This window comes from Sciurus vulgaris, assembly GCF_902686455.1.
Source record: "Sciurus vulgaris genome assembly, chromosome: 1".
In the NCBI taxonomy this organism is placed as follows: domain Eukaryota; kingdom Metazoa; phylum Chordata; class Mammalia; order Rodentia; family Sciuridae; genus Sciurus; species Sciurus vulgaris.
Window position 1 is genome coordinate 40,951,561 of NC_136461.1, and position 20,650 is coordinate 40,972,210.

General features: G+C 34.5%; 1 protein-coding gene across 14 annotated transcripts in view; it reads left to right on the forward strand.

The window, feature by feature from the left end:
• Nucleotides 1-20,650, forward strand: part of OSBPL9 (oxysterol binding protein like 9) — a gene marked incomplete at its 5' end in the record, with an annotated part of 149,489 nt that overhangs the window by 55,826 nt on the left and 73,013 nt on the right. For all 14 annotated transcript variants that reach the window (XR_013766296.1, XR_013766297.1, XR_013766298.1 and 11 more), the window contains one exon: nucleotides 13,346-13,422. Coding sequence is in view for 4 of the 14 variants with exons in the window: in XM_079154410.1 (XP_079010536.1) it covers nucleotides 13,346-13,422 (77 nt within the window). The remainder of the gene's footprint in view (nucleotides 1-13,345; nucleotides 13,423-20,650) is intronic.

Sequence of the window (20,650 nt, forward strand, 5' to 3'; positions counted from 1 at the left end):
ATTTGACTTAGAAGCATGTGATTATAGAATAAATTGAAAAGAACCCATTAATCTACATTTGGTTTTTGTTATCTTCTTTAACTGAATCAATGTTCAGTTGTACAATAAAATGCTGGCTTTGTCCTGGAGACTCACAGTATTGACTCCGATAGTCAAAGCAGAAGTTGTGGGGGAGAAACTCTTTTGTAAATATTTATATGTGTTTTATTTGACAGTTTTAGAGACTTCAGCTAAAACTATTAATAAATCTTTACAGGAGCCAATTATGGAAACCTTAGTAGGATATTAAACAAAAATAATTTCTTAGGAAATCAAATCTATTTTTAGACTCCAAATGTATAAATGGAACTCTGCATTGACTAATGAAATCAATAGATCATCATTTCTTATTCAAATATGTATTGGGTAGGTGCCTGACATGATTCTAGGGACTTGGGATGCAACAATAAACAGAATAAAGATCTTCCTGCCTTTATGGAGCTTGCATTCCAGTGTCAGGAGACAGACAATAAATAATAAACATGGGTAAATATATCATTTAGAAGGGATAAGTACAATGAAAAAAAGAAGTAGGGCAGATTAATGGGAAGTGGTAATGCTAGGTTAGGAACCAGACTTTAGTATATGCTGGTCAGAAAATTTCACAGAGAAGGTATCATTTGTGAAGGTGACAAATTATCATCTGTCCTGCAGTTAGGAGTACCAATTATCTCCTAAGAAAATGTTAGGCTTTGAGAATTAAGAAAATATGGATCAGATTTCATCCTAGACCTTAGGGAGAACACTGCTGAGCAGGGAAAGGGGGGCGGGGAATCAAAATAAATTAGCATTTTGGTGTTACAGATACTTCAATAGAAGCATGTTCATGGTATAATAAGGCACACAGCCCTTTTCTTTTTCTAATCTGATCTCACCTCTGTTCTTAACTATGATAAGCAGTTTATTTAAACCATGACTCTTTTTTTTTTTTTTTTTTTTTTTTTTTTAATATCAGGCATTGAACTCAGGGGCACTTCCCCACATCCCTAATCCTATTTTGTATTTTATTTAGAGACAGGGACTCACTGAGTTCCTTAGCGCCTTGCTAAGTTGCTGAGGCTGGCTTTGAACTGGAGTTCCTCCTGCCTTAGCCTCCCACGCCACAGGGAATACAAGCGTGCACCACCTTGCCCAGCTTAAATGATGACCCTCAAGCCTTCTGTATATCATATCTTGGCTTAGATTGCTTTATACTTGATCATATAAATTATCATTCTGTTTGTACACCACTATATCACCGTTAAAAAAAATAGCTTCTGATTACTCAACATTGTCCAAACTTGTTCTGAATTATAGTCAATTGCACTTTTTAACCACCTAATTATGTAAGTGGCGTGTTTTTATTTAGCATCCATCCAGCTATCCATTGTGTACCTTCTACAAATAATTAATGAGCAAGGTAATATAAAATGTGCAAAACACTTTGCTAGGCACTAGAAATGCAGCAATAAATAAACTGACAAAATTCTGCATTCTAATATCTTACAATCTAGTGGAGGAGGCAATCAAGTAGAATGTTACACATACACATGTATATGTAGTTCTAAAACTTGTTCAAGGTCTGAGTATTCCGTATACTTTTAAACATTGTATCAGAACTCCAAAGAGCTTCTGTTTATGTATATCTATTAATGTTTACAAGTTCAGAAATTAAAACAGGGATTTTAAACATATTTATTTATTTAAAAATACCAGTAACAACCTATGACAAAATAACCATTTCCCTACTCCCCTTTCCAAGATAATGAGAAGAGTGACATGTTAAATTTTTTTCTGTTCTCTTTAATGTCAGGCTTAATAGAAAATAGCTGGATTCTCATATCTGCTTCTAATTTAATCTGTTATGTTTTGTTTTGATTGAAGTACATGAAAATATAGCCTGATATAGGTATATAGTTAGAAAAGGAAGGAATGCTTTACTAACCTCTTAAGAGAATTGTGAATGTTCTTTGGTACTTCACCAAAACTCAAGTGATAGATTTTTAAAGGCTAATTGTAGTGTAGAAGCTAAAACTATACTAATGAGATTGATATATGAAAATACTGTTATATTCAAATCCTTTGGTTTAGCAATTTGAACAGACCATTCACCCTCTTACATGTATTGATCATTTTGAAATACTGTTTCACTGAGTCTTCTTTTTTTTTTTTGGTACTGGGAATTGAACCCAGGGTGCTTAACCATTGAGCCACACCCCCAGCCCTTTTTACATTTTATTAGAGATGGGGTCCTCACTGAGTTGCTAAGTTGCTGAGACTGGCTTTGAAGTTGTGATCCTCCTGCCTTAACCTCCTGAGCTGCTGGGATTACAGACATGGGCCATGTTACCCTGCTTGGAAACACTGTTTCACTGAGTTATACAGATCTGACATAAACATTTGACACATTTTGTTTTATGACATAAAAAAGTCACATTTGTTGATATTGCTTCAAACTTTCAGGTCATGGTGGCTGATAAATACATGTTTTCCAAATTTCCATTGTTTATTTAAAAGCTTGAATTTTATAATTGGCAGTAAACATTGTCAGTGCTCATAGATTTAGCTTTTATTATTTACACAGAGCTGTGCTTAGGTATTTCATCTGAGGAAACAACTTGAGCAAAAGCTGGGAATTGTGATTCATTGGAGCAGTAAGTACAGTGTAACTGAAATGTCATGGTTCATTTAAAAGTATGCTGGGAAAGTGCTTTCTTGGGCAGCACATACACTGAAATTGAAATGAGACAGAGAAGATTAGCATGGTTCCTGTGAAAGGATAACATACAAATTTGTGAAGCATTCTATATATATATTTTTAAAAGAGTATATTGGGAATTATGACTGGATATGTATTATTATTATTATTAATATTTAAAAAAAATTTTTTTAGTTGTCAATGGACCTTTATTTTTATTTATATGCAGTGCTGAGAATAGAACCCAGCGTGTCATGCATGCTAGGCAAGCACTCTACCACTGAGCTACAACCCCAGCCCTGGAAATGTTTTATTATTGCTGATCTAGAGCTATAACAATTGCTCAAATTTGTTCCTGAGGCTTAAGATAATGCCTGGTACCTGGCGCGTGTATTTATATATTATCTGAGTAATAGAATATTTGAATTTAAGAAAGGAAAGGGAAAATTCTCTTATCATGAGCAACTCGTGGAGAAGGTGACATTTCACTGTAGCCAAGAAGACTGAGTGCAATTCTAATAAGCCAAGATATTAGAGACTGTATGGACCACTAAGCAATGTTCTACCTGGAAAGTGATTGTACTTTCCAGAAGACTGTAAGTTACTTGAAATCATGGATTGTTTTATCCTTGTTTGTATCCCAAACATAGATTCTCATGCATTTGAGGGCTCAGTAGTTATTTCAGTAGTGCCTCAGCAGTTAATCTTGTAAACATGGTTTTTTTTTTTTATGTGTAATGTTTTCCTTTTGCAATAATTGGGAAAAAGAGGCCTTCCTGATTATAGAGGTTAATTCTTTTTACTTCAACTGCAGAACAGGCAAATAACCACTTCCTTTCCCAAATAGGCAGTAATTTATTCATAATTGTTGCATGTCTTGAAGGAAAAGGAAATATGACTTAAGGAGGACAGATTCCTAAGTAGTATTTCAGCAACAGTAAGGTATAGGAGTTCAAACCTATTTCTTGTTGTTTGGCTTATATGAATTACATAGGAAGAAAGAAATTTTAAAAATTCTCTCAGCTTCTTACTTACTCAGACATATATAATTTAGAAAATGTGACTAGATAAGTAATAAAAGAGCTAATATTTTAAAATCCTGAAAATGCAAATATTTTACCTACTGGGCAAATAGTATTTTTTCTCTGTGTATCTTATATTGTTGCCGTATAAACCAGGCATTACTGGAAATTAGGAATTATATATGATCTTTTCCCTAATAATTTTCTCTAACTAATTGTTTATTGGATTGGTAGAACCTGTTTTCTCTTAAGGCACTGTGGTTAAATATTGTACAGATTATCTCATTTAAACTTCACATCAACCTTATAAGGTATATGTATTAATATTATTCCCATAGGATTATAGTTGAGAAAATTAAAGTTCAGAAAGTTCAAGTAATTTACCCAAGGTCAGGGTAAACAAGAACAAAGCTAACAAACCTTCTTGACCTTTACACTATACAGCTTAAGATATACTGAAAAACTGTAGTTTGTGAGGCATTGGGACGGCTTACTGTGGGGGGCTTCTCTGCCACATCCTGCATGGATGAGAAAAGAGTTAACTGCCGGAGGATGATGTTGACTGTTATCAATCCATTGCCCAAAAACTTATATGCTCAATAAACACACAAGAGCCAATACTCTTTTTAAATGAGAGGGGGCGTGACGAATCTGGCCATACCAACTCTGGCCTCTAACAACAACAACATGGAGTAGCCCAGCTCTTTTATTTATAGACACACAGGTTAAGGAGGGCAAGACCAGGAAGAGCATCTTATGTGATGGACAGTATAGAGTAGAGTTAGGGGAGCCATTCGCTAAGGGAACCAGACAGGGAACTGTCTGATTCTGCTAGATAAGGATGACTTCCCACAGCTTACAGCAGTGTTTTCAAACTGTATTGCAGTCCATTGGTAGGTTGTGAATTCTGTTTAACGAACCCGAATCAGCATTTTTTTTTTTAAAGAAAACATCAACACAATTTAATTGAATTATGATTGCTTTGTAATCTTTAAACATCAAAGCCACTACATATAAAAGAATACTTCTTAAGTGGCAGTATAAAGCCTTAAAGCCAACTTCACTTGAAGACAAGTACAAATATTTTATTTTTGTTTATTTAGTTATATATTTATTTAATTTTTAAAATTGTAAACAAATGGGGTACAACTTGTTTCTCTGGTTGTACATGAAGTAGAGGTGTACCATTTGTGTAATCATACATTTACATAGGGTAATGATGTTTGCTTCATTCTATTATTTTTTCTTTCCCCCTACCCCTACCCCTCCCACCTCTTTTTCCTCTATGTAGTCCCTCCTTCCTCCATTCTTGCCTCCTTCCCACCCCCCATTATGTGTCATCATCTGCTTACCAGCGAGATCTGAATCAGTGTTTTTTAAAAAGTGAGCATCAGTGTGTATGGTATGTTATCAATCCAAGCATTGTTTTGTGAAACTAATATTCTGGTTTTATTTGTGTATGTACACGTATGTATGTATATGTATATGTGAACTGGGTCATAGTCAAAATTTGAAACCTCTGCCTGAGAACATGCAAAACAAGCTTAAAAGTGTAATAAAGAGGAGTGGTAGATTATAATAAGAGGGAAGGAGATTTAACTTATGTATTTGTGTAAAATAAAATAATGTTGTCAGTTCTTAAAAGTTGTTTTAACTAATTCATTAAGTCAGTTCCTTAAACAAGAATTCACTCAGAAATATTATTGCTTTAATTTTACTGCTAGAGAGCTGCCTGTGCTTGGTGGTTTATAAATTGTATATTTTTATTTCTTGTATGATCAGATAGATTGTTATGACTGAATAACAAAACCAGGTATAAAAACCTGTTATAAAAACCAGGTATCTTATTGGTGCTTTGTTTGCACAAAGATGTTTTTCCTATTAGATCCAGTAGGGTTGAAGTTTGTTTACTGATATATAAGAGAAGGGGAGAAGATGAGTTAAATCAGAGTAATAACAATCTTGAATTTTTTGCTGGTAGGGATGATTTAATCCAAATCTCCAATTTTAAAGTGCAAAAATAAATATTTAGATGCTGTAAGAGTCTTTCTGAGACCAACCATAGAAAAATGTAGCAAAGCATTGGCTGTGTCTTTTGATGCTTAGCCCTAGTCTCATATGGTAATTTGTCATGTTTCTGTTATTCTGGGATACCTGGCCCTCCTCTCTTCTCCTGAAATCCCCACTCCCATCTTTGCCTCTAATTCCTACTCAATCTTTGCACTTCAGCTCCAGTCTCCTTGCCTCAAAAGGCTATCTCGACTTTACCTCCATAAATACATATCCCTTGGGTTGGGATATAATTAGGGATTTTGTATTCCACTGAGGCTTTTCCTATCCCAAAGTTATGAAGATAGTCTCCTGTTTTGCCTTTTGGAAACTTTATTGCTTTCTCTTTCAAATTTAAGAATTCAGGGTTGGCTTGGATTTGACTTTTATGTATACAGTGCAAGTCATATTGTCTCAACACCATTTATTGAACGATTATTCCTTATTGTACTTCAGCACCACATTTGTTACAAACCAAGGGTCCATATGTATGTAATGGATCTATTTTTGGGCTCTATTTTGTTTCATTGGTTTATATCCATCCTTGCTCAATACCACATTTTCTTAACTATTGCTTTATGGTAAGATTTTATATTTGGTAGATTAAACCCTCTAAGAAAACCTCTCTTGTCAAGGAAAGTTTTGCTATTCTATATGCTTTGCATTTTTATAAAAGTTTTAGAAACAACTTGACAAATTCCATAAAATGCCTTTTGAATTTTATTTGGCATTGCATTTAATCTATAGAAATTGAGTGAATTAAATTTGAATATCAATATAGTATTGAAGCTTGTGCTTCATGAATGTGGTATTTTCATTTGTTTAGGTCTTCTTTGTTTTGTCTTAATGATTGGTTCAAATCTTTAAAAGTTATATTGAAAAATCTCAGGTTTACTGTACAAAGAACCTTTTTCTGAATGCTTTATCGTTATTTCCTGCAAACAAGGGAATTTTTCAAGTATGCTCAATATAGCCACTAACATTGGAAGTGTTAGCATGAGGAAATTAATACTGACACATTAATACCATCTAATCTTTAAACTCCATTCACGTTTCGCCAATTGTTCTAATACTGTCCTTTAAGCAAAAGGATCTAATTTAGAATCACATGTTACCTTTAGTTGTCTTGTCTCCAGTTAATTTCAGCCTGCAGTTTCTCAGTCTGTCCTTGAATTTTATGTAAACCTTGACACTTTTTTTCTCTTCCTTTCCTTTCTTGTGTGTGTGTTGGGGCGGTGGGGAGGGGAAGGGATGGTATTAGGGATGGAACCCAGGAATGTTTTATCTCTGAGCTACATCTCTAGTCCTTTTTATTTTGAGACAGGGAGGATCTTGCTAAATTGCCCCAGCAGTCCTTAAACTTGTGATCCTCCTGGGTTTACAGGTGTGTGAGCCACCTGCCTGGCAAAAACCTTGACACTTTTGAAGATTATAGGCCAGTTATTTTGTCCCCAATTTTTTTTTTTTTCCTCTCTCTGATGCTTCTTCATAATTATTATTTAAAAAAATTTTTTTAGTTGTAGATGCACACAATTCCTTTATTTTATTTATTCATTTTTATGTGGTGCTGAGAATCGCACCCAGTGCCTCACACTTGCTAGACAAGCGCTGTACCAGTGAGCCACAACCCCAGCCCTTTCTTCACAATTATATTCAGATCACACATCTTTGTAAAGGTCACAAAAATGTTACTGTGTTCTTATCATAGGGTTTCAGTTTATCCTGTTGGTGATTTATGATGATGTTCTGATCACTTGATTAAGGTGGTAGCTGTCAGACTTTTCTTAGAAAGTTTTATTTTTCCCTACTTCATTAATATTTTGTGGGGAAATATTTTGAAGTTGTGTAATACCCCATTTCTTATCAAGTTTTCAATTTATGTATTTGATAGCAACTCCTGGTTTTCCGTTTTACTCAGTAGATTCTGATTTGCTACTATTATTTATTTATTTATTTTTTGCTGCAGTTATTTAACTTTATTTTAAATCTGAAAACTGTAAAACATAATATTTATACAAATACCTAAGGACTGTTCAAATGGACACAGCATCTTCATACAAACAATTTGAAAGAAGATCAAGTTTAAGGAAGAATCTAGTCTTATAAGGAATAACATAGATGAAACGATCCTTTAAATAAGTGCGTTCTTATCTGAAGTAGATTTGGTTTTGATGCTCAGTTGTCTTCAGTTTAAGTAGTATCCCATGTAAACTGATATCTCTGTCTTTTGACATGTTCCTAACATAAATCTTAAGTATTTCTGTACTTTCTGGCACCAAAAGATATTCCAGGCTTTGTACCATCTCTGTTCTAATTTTGGAATCAAACCACTTTTCTAAGAAACTCTGATTCCTTTTAGTAGGGAATATTTAGAAATAAAAACCTGGTGCTAAGTGTCACAACTCCCAATCCTCTGAGAGCTAAGAAATATGAATGTTATTTCCATATGTTTGAGTATGCATGTGTACATCCACGCTCATATTTATTGTACATATATATTGAAAACCACGAAGTTGTACCGATACTTCCAATTCTAGTCTAATGCCAGGGAAGTCATTCTGATTTCTCCCTTACCATATTTGTAACTCCATTTTTCAAAATGAGAAACCCTTTTTCCTTGTTACTTATATTTATTTGACCAGTCCTTCTGTGTGTAATTTTATAATCATCTGCTTCCATTTGGAATGCCACCCTTACTCTACTCAGCCTTGGCAACCTGTGTTAGGCTGACCTTGCTCCCCACAATGTGGATACCTCCTTCACTTTTCTTGGGCTCTGACTTCCCATGTTCCCATTTGTGTAGAGTCCCCTTTCATCTGGCTTTGGGCTCTGATGCTTCATGCTTGATCTTCCCTTTGCCTGAGGTATGCTTTCTCTTCACCCTACTCAGACACTGACATCCTGAACTAGACCTTGGACCCATTTGGTACAATGCTTTTAACTAAGTTATATAGATCCTTTGAATTTTCTAACTCCCCCTGTTTCAAGATTCAGCCTAGGGTCCCACAAAATCTTATAGTTGTGACAGTTCCTTTATTTTTTCTTGTCTTTTATGACCTTGTCATGTTGGATGAGTATTGGTCAAGTATTTTGTAGAATGTTTCTCATTTTGGGTTTATCAAATATTTTCTCATGATGAGATTGAGATGATGTATTTTTGGCAAGAATACTACAGAAATGGTATTTTCTTCTCAGTGACTTGTATTGGGAGAGGGTATGTAATGTTAACCAGTCTTATCACTGGTAATACTAACTTTATGTTTTGGGGATAATGGTTTGTTTTTGATTTTTGTGGTGCTGAGGATTGAAACCTGGACCTTATGCATGCTAGTCAAGTGCTTTACCACTAAACTATACCCTCATTCTGGTGATGTTAACTTTGATGATTTGATTAAGGTGGTGTCTGTCAGATTTCTCCATTGTAAAATTACTACTTTTTCCTTTGTATTCGGTAAATACCTGAAAAAAATACTCGGGAACTATGCTAATTTCATCTAACTTTTCACCTCTAACTTTTGCCCACTGATTTTACTCGTTAGATCTTGCCTGCAGTAAATATTACAGTGATGTTGGTCTAGTGGTGAATTTTTTAATTTCGAATTCCTTCTCCCATATTAATTGAGATTCTTCTGAAGGAAAGGATATCCCTTCTCCCCATTTCTTGTTGTAGTTTGTTTTTGCGGTGCTGGGGATTGAACCCAGGGCCTTGTGCTTGCGAGGCAAGTACTCTACAACTGAGTTATATCCCCAGCCCTTCCCATTTCTTTATTCAGCAATTTTTAAAAAATATTTTTTAGTTGTCAGTGAACCTTTATTTTACTTATTTATATATGGTGCTGAGAATCAAACCCAGTGCATCACACATGCTATGCAAGTGCTCTACCATTGAGCTACAATGCTAGCCCTATTCAGTTATTTTTTTAATATGAGTATTGGCCTCATATATATTTGCTATATTCTTTGGATTTTATATATAGTTCAGTACTATCTGGATTTTTTGTTTTTTTTTTCTTGCTTAAAAAAATTTTTTTTTTTGGGGTACTGGAAATTGAACCTAGGATCACTTTACAACTGGGTTATAGTCCCAGTCCTTTTTATTTTTGATTTTGAGATAGGGACTCACTGAGTTGCTGAGGTTGGCTTCAAGTTTGGCGATCCTCTTTCTTAACCCCCCCAAATCACTGGAATTACAGGTGTGTACTACCACATCCAGCCTTGCTCCAATTCTTTAGCCTTCCAATAGCTAGTCAAAATACTTTTTTTTTTTTAATTATGTCTTTGTCATTTTGGGCTGCTGCATAACAAATTACCGTAGATTGCATAGCTTTAAATAGTAAACATTTATTTCTTTCAGTTCTGGAGGCTGGGAAGTTTGAGATCAGGGTGCCAGCGTGCTCAGGTTCTGGTGAAGGCCCTCTTCCAAGTTGTAGATAATCAATTTCCCCTTGTGTCCATGTTGTGGCAAGAGTGAGAGCTCTCTGGGGTCTTGATCCCCTCATGACCTGAACACCCCACAAAGTCCCCACCTACTAATACCATCGCATTGAGGGTTAGGCTTTTATTATATGAATTTTAGTGGTGGGGGAACACAAACTTTCAGTTCCTAACACTTAGATTTAATCTTTTCTTCCTCACACCTTTCAGAGTGGTTGTCTTATTATTTGTAATATCTTTAGGTTAATTTTTAAAGTTGATTTGTTACTTTTTGCATTCTATTCTTCATCTCCTCTTGCTATCCTGGTTGGTTTTAATTAATTAATTTATGGGAGGGTATGTGAAACCTTACTGATTCTTACTGCCCATAAAGATATATTTAGAATGTGTTTCTGCTTCCTTAACCCTGCTAACCTATTCCTATTATCTCTTATTTTCTGTTCTTTCTTGTCTGTGACTTGTATGTAGCCAGTTTCTTTTCTTTGCTTTTTCTCTTGTTGTAGTGTAGTCTTCTTCCCCCCTTTACCCCCTCCCTGTCCCTCCCTCTGCCTCTGTCTTTGTCTTCTTCTTCGTCCACGTCTTCTTCCTCTACTGGGGATTGAACCCAGGAGCTTTACCACTGAGCCACGTCCCCAGCTCTGTTTATTTTTAATTTTGAAACAGGGCCTCACTAAGTTGCTTAAGACCTCACTAAATTACCGAGACGGACCTTGAACTTGAATCTTCCTGACTCAGCTTTCCAATTTGCCAGGATTATAGGCATGCCCTACCACATCTAGCCCAGTTTCTTTCATTTTTGGTTTACTCTTGTATTTCTTTTATAGAAACAAGCAGACACGTGTATTTTCTTTGTATCCTTATTTTTCATACTAAATGTGTACACTACACTTTGCTTTTTTCATTTAGTATTGTATCTGGAAATAACTTCAAATTATTCTAATGAAATCTTCCCTATACTTTTTTATTCCTGCATAATACTCCAAAGTTTATTAAACTCATACTATGTGTATTTATATTTAGTATTTTGTAATTACAAAACAATGTGACAGTGAATAACCTGTCTGGGGTTTCTAGGGCTTCTGAAATCTGTGGCTTAATGTTTTTTTATATATTTTAGAAAATTCTCAGCCAAGTTGTACTTTTGTTCCCTACTCTCTTTTCACTACTTGTGGTATTCCAGTCACATGTTACATTATCTCACCCTCTGTGTTGCTTACCTTTTCTTCTGTTTCCTGTCCCTTTGATTCACTATCTATTGTTTCAATGAGTTTCTGTAATCTCTCTTCCAGGTCTCTATCTCTTGAATTGTATTTGATGTTAAAATAATCCATTGTCTTAATTTTGATCGTTGTATTTTTAATCTAGGACTTACATTTGGTTATTTTAAAGATCTAAATGAAACATTTTGCCATTTTTAAAATTATCTGGACCTTCTGTTGATCTTTTTGATCCTATTGTCTTCTGATTCTCACTTTTGTGTATCTAGAAGTGTTTCCATTATGTATTCTTTGTTGTATTTTCTTATGTGCTAGACATTATATTTGAAAAATTGTGTATAGAAATATATTCATCCAAGATGAGATCCTACAGAAAATATTTTAATTTGCTTTTGCTAACTAGCTGCCTGGAGTCACTAACAATCTGGGGGCCATTTTAGGCTATTTCAGGTATCAAGATTTTTCTGGTTCCCCCAATGACCATGCATCTGTTTTAATTTTGCTTTATCCTTAATTTCAAAACAAAGCCATTGAGGATTCTAATCAAAACATTGGCCATTTACCAGAATTCCTGCTGTAGATGGGCCCTGGCCTCCAACTTTCAGTTTGAAAAGACTTCTTTTTAAAAACAGATTATTTTGGAACAGTTCTAGGTTGAGCAGAAAGTATAGTTCTCACATACTCCCTGCCCACCCACAATGACAAGCCTTTTAAGAGCATTGTCCAATCCAATGATCTTTTCATGGAATTTTTCATGTCATCAGGTGAAAAGTGGCCCAGTCTTATCTTCTAGATGTCTGTCCTTTCCCAGATCTTAGCCTGATAATTTTTTACTACCTTGTTGGTGATGCCTTCAGTTTTTTTGTTTGTTTTTTTTTTCCTTTTCATTTAAATCAAATTTATTTTTGACACATAAAAACAAAAATTTTGCATATTAGTGAACTAAAGAGATGTTTTAAAATTTTTTTAGTTGTTGATGGACCTTTATTTTATTCATTTATTTTTATGTGGTGCTGAAAATCAAACCCAGTGCCTCACACGTGAGGCAAGCGCTCTACCACTGAGCCACAACCCCAGCCCTAAAAAGATGTTTTGATACATGTGTACATTGCATCATGTTTAAATCAGATTAAGCATATCTAACTTCTCAAGCATTTATCATTTCTTTATAGTAAAAATTTTTTAAATTACTTTCTCTACCTTTTCAAAATGTAAAGTATATTATTTTTATCTATAGTCACCCTGGTGTGTAATAACACACCAGATTCTTGCTCCTGTCTTAGTATAACTTAATACCCATTGATTAACCTTTTCCCAACCCTCCCACCCTCCTATTTTTCCCAACCACTGGTAACCCCCATTTTACTCTGAACTTCTATGAGATCATCTTTTTCAGATTTCATTTGTGAGGGAGGAGATCATGTGGTACTTGTCTTTCTGTTCCTGACTTATTTAACTTAACATGATGATCTCCAGTTCCATCTGTGTTGTTACAAGTGACAGGATTTCAGGATTTCATTCTTTTTAATGACTGAGTAGTATTCCATTGTGCATATGAACCACATTTAAAAAAATCCATTCATCAGTTTATGGGAATCAGTTTTATTTTTCATTTTAAATTATCAGTCTAGTTGTTCTCAGTGGGAAGGTTGGCCTGAGCTATGTAACCTACTATTTTAAATATAGTTTTCTCTTTGTTATGATTTTGTTACAAGTAGACTGCATTTCTGCTTAGATAATAGATCTATTACATATTATAAACTTAGATAAGATAGATCAAGGTAACACTATTAAGGGAGTAGCACATCTAAACACCTCTATTGGATTATGGTCTTAAAAGTTTGCTTTTAAATGTGGAGATACAGTATAGAAATTAAACTTTTAATTTTTATTATCTCTTATTCTAGCTCGTGATGCTGATGAGCGAGAGAAGTGGATCCATGCTTTAGAAGAAACAATTCTTCGACATACTCTCCAGCTTCAAGTAAGAGTCTTTACCTGACTTCTGGATAGTTCAATAGTTTTCTGTGTGGTGTGTGTGTGTGTGTGTGTGTGTGTGTGTGTGTGTGTGTGTGTGTGTGTGTTTGGGTTTTCTGTTTTTTTTGTTTGTTTTTAATAACTGATACGATATAATGAGAACTTCTATCTTCTGAGTTGCTTACTCTTGCCTTTTCATGGGTTATCATCTATTGTAAAGTTACAATCCTTTATTTTCTTCTACTTTCTGTAGGATAAAGTATTGATTTTTGCCTTGAAAGAAGACAGTATAAGGCAATGTTAAAGGTGAAATGCTATGTTAAAAATTGCTGGAATCATAATTTTTTTCATTTACTATCTTTTAATTGTCTTTTTTCTTTCCTCATTTTTTATTGGTACTTTATAGTTGTACATAATGACGAAATTTGTTGGTACATGTACATGTACACAATGTAACAATATAATTTGGCAAATTAATTTTTTTACTTAGTATCAATAGTTGTTATTGATATAATCAAATTACAGAATTATGCATGATGATAGATAAATGCTGAGAAGTTGATCTCATTTTCTTATTAATAGGATTTGGCTATTACCACATGCATCAGTATGGCAGTGCTTACTGGGATAAAAGTAAAAAAAAACTGAACCCAAATGGTTCAAAGAAAAAAAAGAAGCCAATTTAGTTGAGGTTTAATTTGAAGTAGGCCTTTAAACAAGTTGTGAGGACTCAGATTCCCCATCTCTATTTCTAGATTCCAGTTCTTCTGTTTTGATTTCACTTTCAGATAGGTTTTCCCTTTGTGGTGTTAAGATGGTTGCAGGTATTTCAGTTCACATCATAGGAACTCTGAGTCCATTGGGGGGCTCTGGTTCTTTCTGGAGCTCAATAAGATTAATGGGTGTTGTTCTGATCACATTAGCTTCAGTCATGTGTCTAATCCTACTCAATCACAATTTCACAATCATATGTTCCACCTTGAAGCTGGGATGTTAGGGACTTCACCAGAAACATATTGATAATGGGGTCTAGAAGATGTGTCCACACTGCCCCATCCCAGAGAGTAAAAATAAGGGGAAGAAAGATGCTGGGTAACAAAAACAAAAGTCTCTTCTACCATAAAGAAAATATTGTCTATGTTTATTCTACAATAAAGGAGCTTATATTTATGGCATATAAAGGATTTTGATTTAGAGGATCGAGTTGTAGAAAACTGCTTTGTAACTTTTTCTCTCTACTTACCTTTGTCATACACCAGGAATTAACTTCATTAGAATAAGGTGTATAGGGCCTTCCAGGTTGTACAAGATGGTGAAGTCCCCGTCACTTGAAAGTATTCAAGTAGAAGGACTTGGTTATTAAGGGACAATAAGAAATGAATATGGAGTTGAAGTAGTTACTTTGTGAGTTAAGCTTTGTAAAAGCAGTTTCACAGTCTCCATAGTCTTTTTTTTTTCTTAATTAGGGAGTTTCATAAATAATACAGCATCATTTCAGCAAATTTGTGATCCAGTAAGAATATAAGTGTTTAACAGTAATAGACTGAATGTGGCAGATGAGATTTTCCCTACATTTGGTTAGACTGACACTAAATTCTGTCAGTGATTTTCAGGCTACCCTTATCAGCATTTACCTCTCTGCAGACCTACACAAATGCTGTTGCTTACTTGTATTCTTCATTCTTCTGAACTATGTCCTTAATCTCTGGATGTCTTTTGCCCTTCTCTTGAAAGCCTAGTTCAGAACTGACCTCTTCTGTGGAAACTCCACTCACTAACCCTCTTCCCTGGCCTCCAAGCTCAAAGTGATCTCGTTCCTTGGAATGACATAGTCATTGCCATAATTCACTGAGTCCTTACCATATTCTTCCTGTTATCTTTTAAAGTTTATAGAACTCATATCTTTCCAGTTTAGGGTACAGACTCCTTAAGGTTAGGTACTGAATTTGATACAATTTTGGAATCAAAATTGGGTTTCGATAAGACCTTTTATGTATTTTTTCTGAATTTAATATACAGAGAGGATAAGACATTTAGAAATATGGAATTAAATGTTTATTTGAGTGACCAAGGGTTTCTTCCTAGAGGTAGGCTAGGGTGGGAAAGAACTTTGCTCTGGAGCCAAAATGTCTGGTTTGTATCCCAGTGCCATTGAACCGTTTACCCAGTGTATTGAACCATTAACACTTAACTTACTGTTTCTGAGTTCCAGTATTCTCATCTGTAGAATGACAAGAAATACCCTACTTCATGGAGTTGTTGTGATGGTTAAATAAGTTAAATGTAAATTGGTTGAAGTAATGCTTAGCTATAGTAAGAACTTGGTAACTGTTAGTTGCCATTACTAATACAACTACTGTTATTCCCTCTGCCATTGTCTGGTATCCCACTAGTGTTCAGTAAATGTTAGTTAAATGAAAAAAAGTTGAAGGAATTAATGAAGAAACACAGACAGATTGCTTTTCCATTGCTGTTTATTGAATTCTTTGAGAATATGGCCAAGGAGACCAAGTGGAGCTGGTATGAAGTTCACCAGAAGTACCATTGAATCTGTGGATGAAGCATCATTATACAAAAAGGAGATGTGGTAGAATTGCAGTCATTAGCCAGGCACAGTGGTGCATGCCTGTAATCCCAGAGGCTCCGGAGGCTGATGCAGGAGGATCATGAGTTCAAAGTTAGCCTCAGCAATTTAATGAGGACCTAAGCAATTTAGTGAGACCCTGTCTCAAAATAAAATATAAAAGGAGCTGGGGATGTGGCTCCGTGGTTAAACATCCCTGCGTTCAATTCCTGTTACAAAAAAAAAAAAAAAAAAAAAAAAAAAGTTATTATCAAGGCTTGGAAAACAGTAGAAGTAGCGTGAAGGCTTTATTCAAAAGAAGAAGGTATTCAGGTATGATGATTACATGTATGCCAAACCTGTAATAGATGAATATGAATTTAGTATTTAAGGTACATTTATAAGGTAGCTGAAAAACCAGTCTTTCAGTAGTATTGAGATGCTTTGATTCTATTCTTTGTTAACTATAATTGCTTATGTGTCTAACTGGGTGTTCAACCTCAGGTCTGCAAAGCCCCAGGGTACTATTTACCAATCCCAAAGAACTTGGTGGACTCAATAGAGAGGGTTTGGACATTTTATTACAGTGGAGAGCTATATCGCATCTACACGCTGGGGGAGTATATAGGATAGGTTGTATGTGTACTGTGCAGATGGGTTTCTTTAGCTGTTTTATGAATATGTTCTTTTATTTTACAACCAAGGTTGCTTTGCTTTGATCCCTACCTAAAGACTGGCAATAAGTGGCCAGTTTCCCTTCTCTGTTTCTCTCATTATCACATTCCTTACACCTTATCATCTCACTGCCAGGAACAATATTGCCTTTCTAGGCACTGAATACTGTGTACCCCAATACCAGGTAACTGAGATTAATAGAAATGTTTGGAGCCTTTTTTCTTGAGAGTTAACCTGTTTCACCAAATATTAACTTTTTCAGACATACATTTCAGTTTCTCCTTATCTAAAGATCTGTTACTACAACTATATTATTTCCCTTGGCCTCATTAGATTTTATTTTTGTGCAATACAGAAAAGTAGGTGCTTGTTTTTTCTCTTAAAGCCCTTTGTTTCTCAAAGGAAATGATTGCAATATAGATATGTTACTTCTTTCCAGGTAAAGTGGTGTGGAGAAGTGGTCAGTTACTTGGGTTTCCTATAACAGAGGAAGATGCCCCTGATGGTTGTTGCTATCACCGAGGGCAAATGACATCTGACATATAAATTGGAGCTTGGGATTCTCTAGAATTCATTTTTAAAATAAATTCTGTTGTAATAGTAATGGCTTTTCTATCTTGAACTCTTAGGAAGGAACTAAGAACAGATGATCCAGTTTTATAGATAACAAGAGGTTTTTCCTTTAACTTCCAGAAATTTATTTTAACTGTGTGTTTTTATGGAAATCTTACATGTTTTCTGCCTTTGTAGAAATAAAATTTAAACGTTTTTAAGTAGTAGATGTTCAACCCAGAATGTTTGGAGAACATAGAGAAGTTATTTATTCAGTAAATATTTATTGGGAATTTATGTATTCCATGTACCATAGCTTTTGCTTTTATGGAACTCAGTCTAATATAAAGAAGAAAATAAAAGCCATAATGAAAATTAAATTTTGAAAAATCTGAAATAAAGCAAAGAAGTAGGTAACATAGAGTTCTACAAAATTTTAAGCTATGTAGAAGTATATAAAATACAAATAATAGTTTTTCCCAAGTCCTTTCTCTGAAGATAAACACGTTTTCATTTATTAACTCCCTAACCCTGATGAGAGGTTATAGTGCATAAAAGAAACATTTAAAACAAAGAATAACTGGACAACAGGAAGCAACTTTAGTCATCTTGTGGCAAGGAACTGGCATTTCTTATTAAATTTGGCAACTCAGGTGTTTTTAATGAAATCCGAAAGTTGTTTGAGAAAGGTAAGTGACCAGTGTAGAATATTACCTGTAAAAATTCAGGCAACGGTGCTTATGAAATGTAACTTTAGAAATTGGGGCTGGAGTTGTGACTCTGATAGAATGCTTGCCTGGCATGTGTGAGGCACTGGGTTCAATTCTCAGCACCACATAAAAATGAGTAAATAAAATAAAAAGTCCATTGACAACTAAAATAATGTTAAAAAAATTAAATGGTACTGAAGGCTCATATATAAAAACCACTGTCTCCTGTTCCTCTATTTTCTCTGTTCTGCTCCCCAGCTTAGCTGTTTTTAACTTTTTTTGGAGTGTACTGTGCTACATTTGTAGCATGATAGCTAGCATTTAATTTTTCAGTAGACATGCCAATCGCTGTGTGAGGAAATGCTAAAGACCCAGTACTGAGCAAGGTAGTGCACTGTCATAGGCATCATGGGGTTGTATGGAAGATGTTTATTCTAATCTTGAACTAAATATTTCTTTCTGTTTGATAATGCATTAAGAATTGCATGCAGTTTACCAACTTTGGTAAGTGGTGGCCTTGATCATGAGATGTAGGGACGTCTACTATATGCCTACTGGTATATTTATTCTATTTGGTCCAAGTTTCTGCTTGGAAACCTATTAGCTGACTTAAGTTTTGAGACTTCTGGGAACCAGACCTGCAAAATATTGAAACTATGTATTCTGCTTCTGAGTGTTGTCTTTTAATGTTTCGTCTGCTTCAGAAAAGTGGCAGCATTGCTGTATAGATGCTTAGGGAAAATATGATTTGATTGTAAAAATATTTATTTATTTTAGAGTAGTTTTAGGTTCATGGCAAAATTGATCAAAGAGGTTTCCTGTTCAGCCCTGCCTCCAGAAATGTACATCCTCCATGATTACCAAGGTTTTCAACCACCGTGGTACATCATTACAATTGGCCTGCACAGACACATCATTATTACCTAAAGTACATCTTTTATGCTAGGTTTCATTCTTGATGTTGTCTATGGGTTTGGACAAATTTATAAAACATGTATTTATCATTACTAAAAATCCTCTACATTCCAACATAGCCTCTCTTCCCTTACCCCCTGGCAACCAGTGAACATTTTACTGTCTCCTTAGTTTTTCCTTTCACAGAATGTCATTTGTAGTGGTTGGAATTATACAGCATGTATTCTTTTCTGATGGATTTCTTTCCCTTAGAAAAATACATCCAAGTTTCCTCCTTGTCTTTTTATGACTAGAATACCTCATTTTATTGCTGAATGTTCCATTGTCTAGATGTACCACCATGTCTTTATCCATTCAGCTACTGAAGAACATCTTGGTTGCTTCCAAGTTTTGGCAATTATGAATGAAGTTGCTATAATTATTGTGTGTAGGTTTTTATGTAGGCATGTTTTCAACTCCTTTGGGTAAATACCAAGGAATGTTTTTTCAGGATTATGTGGTATGAGTATGTTTAATTTTGTAAGAAAACATCAAACTGTCTTCCAAAGTGACTATATCATATTATATTCTTGCCAGCAATGATGAGAGTTCCTGTTGCTCCACATCCTGGTCATTATTTGGTGTGGTCAGTGTCCCAGATTTTGACCATTCTGTTTGGTATGTGGTTGTTTTTCATTTTTATTTTCCTGAAGACATATGATGTGGGACCTCTTTTCATATGCTTATTAAGAGTTGTCTATATATTTCAGTTAATAGTTTTTCATCAGATATATCTTTTGTAAATATTTTCTCCCAGGATGTGGCTTCTCTTTTTATTCTCATCAATTCTTTTTTTAAGACCTTGGGGTGATGTATCTGAAAAATCATTGCCAATGCTATATCATGTAGATTTTCTTCAGTATTCTAGAAGTTTTATGATTTTGTGTTTTATGATTTTATGATTTATGTGTTTTAAGTTTTATGATTTTAGATCTGTAATTCATCTGATTTAAATTCTGTGGGTGTAACGTCTTTGTCTGATTATTATTCTTTTTTTTTTTCCTTATGGATGTCCACTTATTTCTGCACCATTTGTTGAAAAGACTATATTTCCCTGTCGTATTTCTTTTTCCTCTTTGTCAAGGATGAGTTGACTGCATTTATGTAGATATATTTCTGGACTGTCGTCTCTTCTGTTCCATTGATTTATGTGTTATTATTAATATTATTTTTTGCCAATTCCACACTGTCTTAATTATACCATCTTAAAGTTGAGTAGTGTCAATTTTCTGACTTTGTTCTCTTTTAATACTGTGCTGACTGTTCTGAATCTTTTGCCTGTCTATATAAACTTTAGAATCAGTTTGTTAATATCAATAAAATAACTTGCTGGGATTTTGATTGGGATGACATTGAGTCTGTAGATAAGTTGGAAAGAGCTGACATCTTAAAGGCATTGAGTCTTCCTATCTATGAACATGGAATATGTCTATGTCTCTATTTATATAGTTCTCTGGTTTTGTTCATCAGTTTTATTGTTTTCTTCATGTAGCATTTGTTCACACTTTGTTAAATTTACCCCTAAATATTTCTTTTTGGGGAGTACTGATATAAACAATATTATGTTTCAAGTGTCAAATGCCACTTGGTTGCTTTCGGTTCATAGGCAAGAAGTTGACTTTTCTATATTAATTTTGTATATTACAACTGTGTTATAATTATTCATAAGTTCCAGGAATTTTATTTTTGCTCTGTTTTTCTTCCTGTCTACATAGATGACCATGTCATCTGCAAACAAAGAAGTTTTATTTCTTACTTCTCAATCAGAACAATTTTTAAAT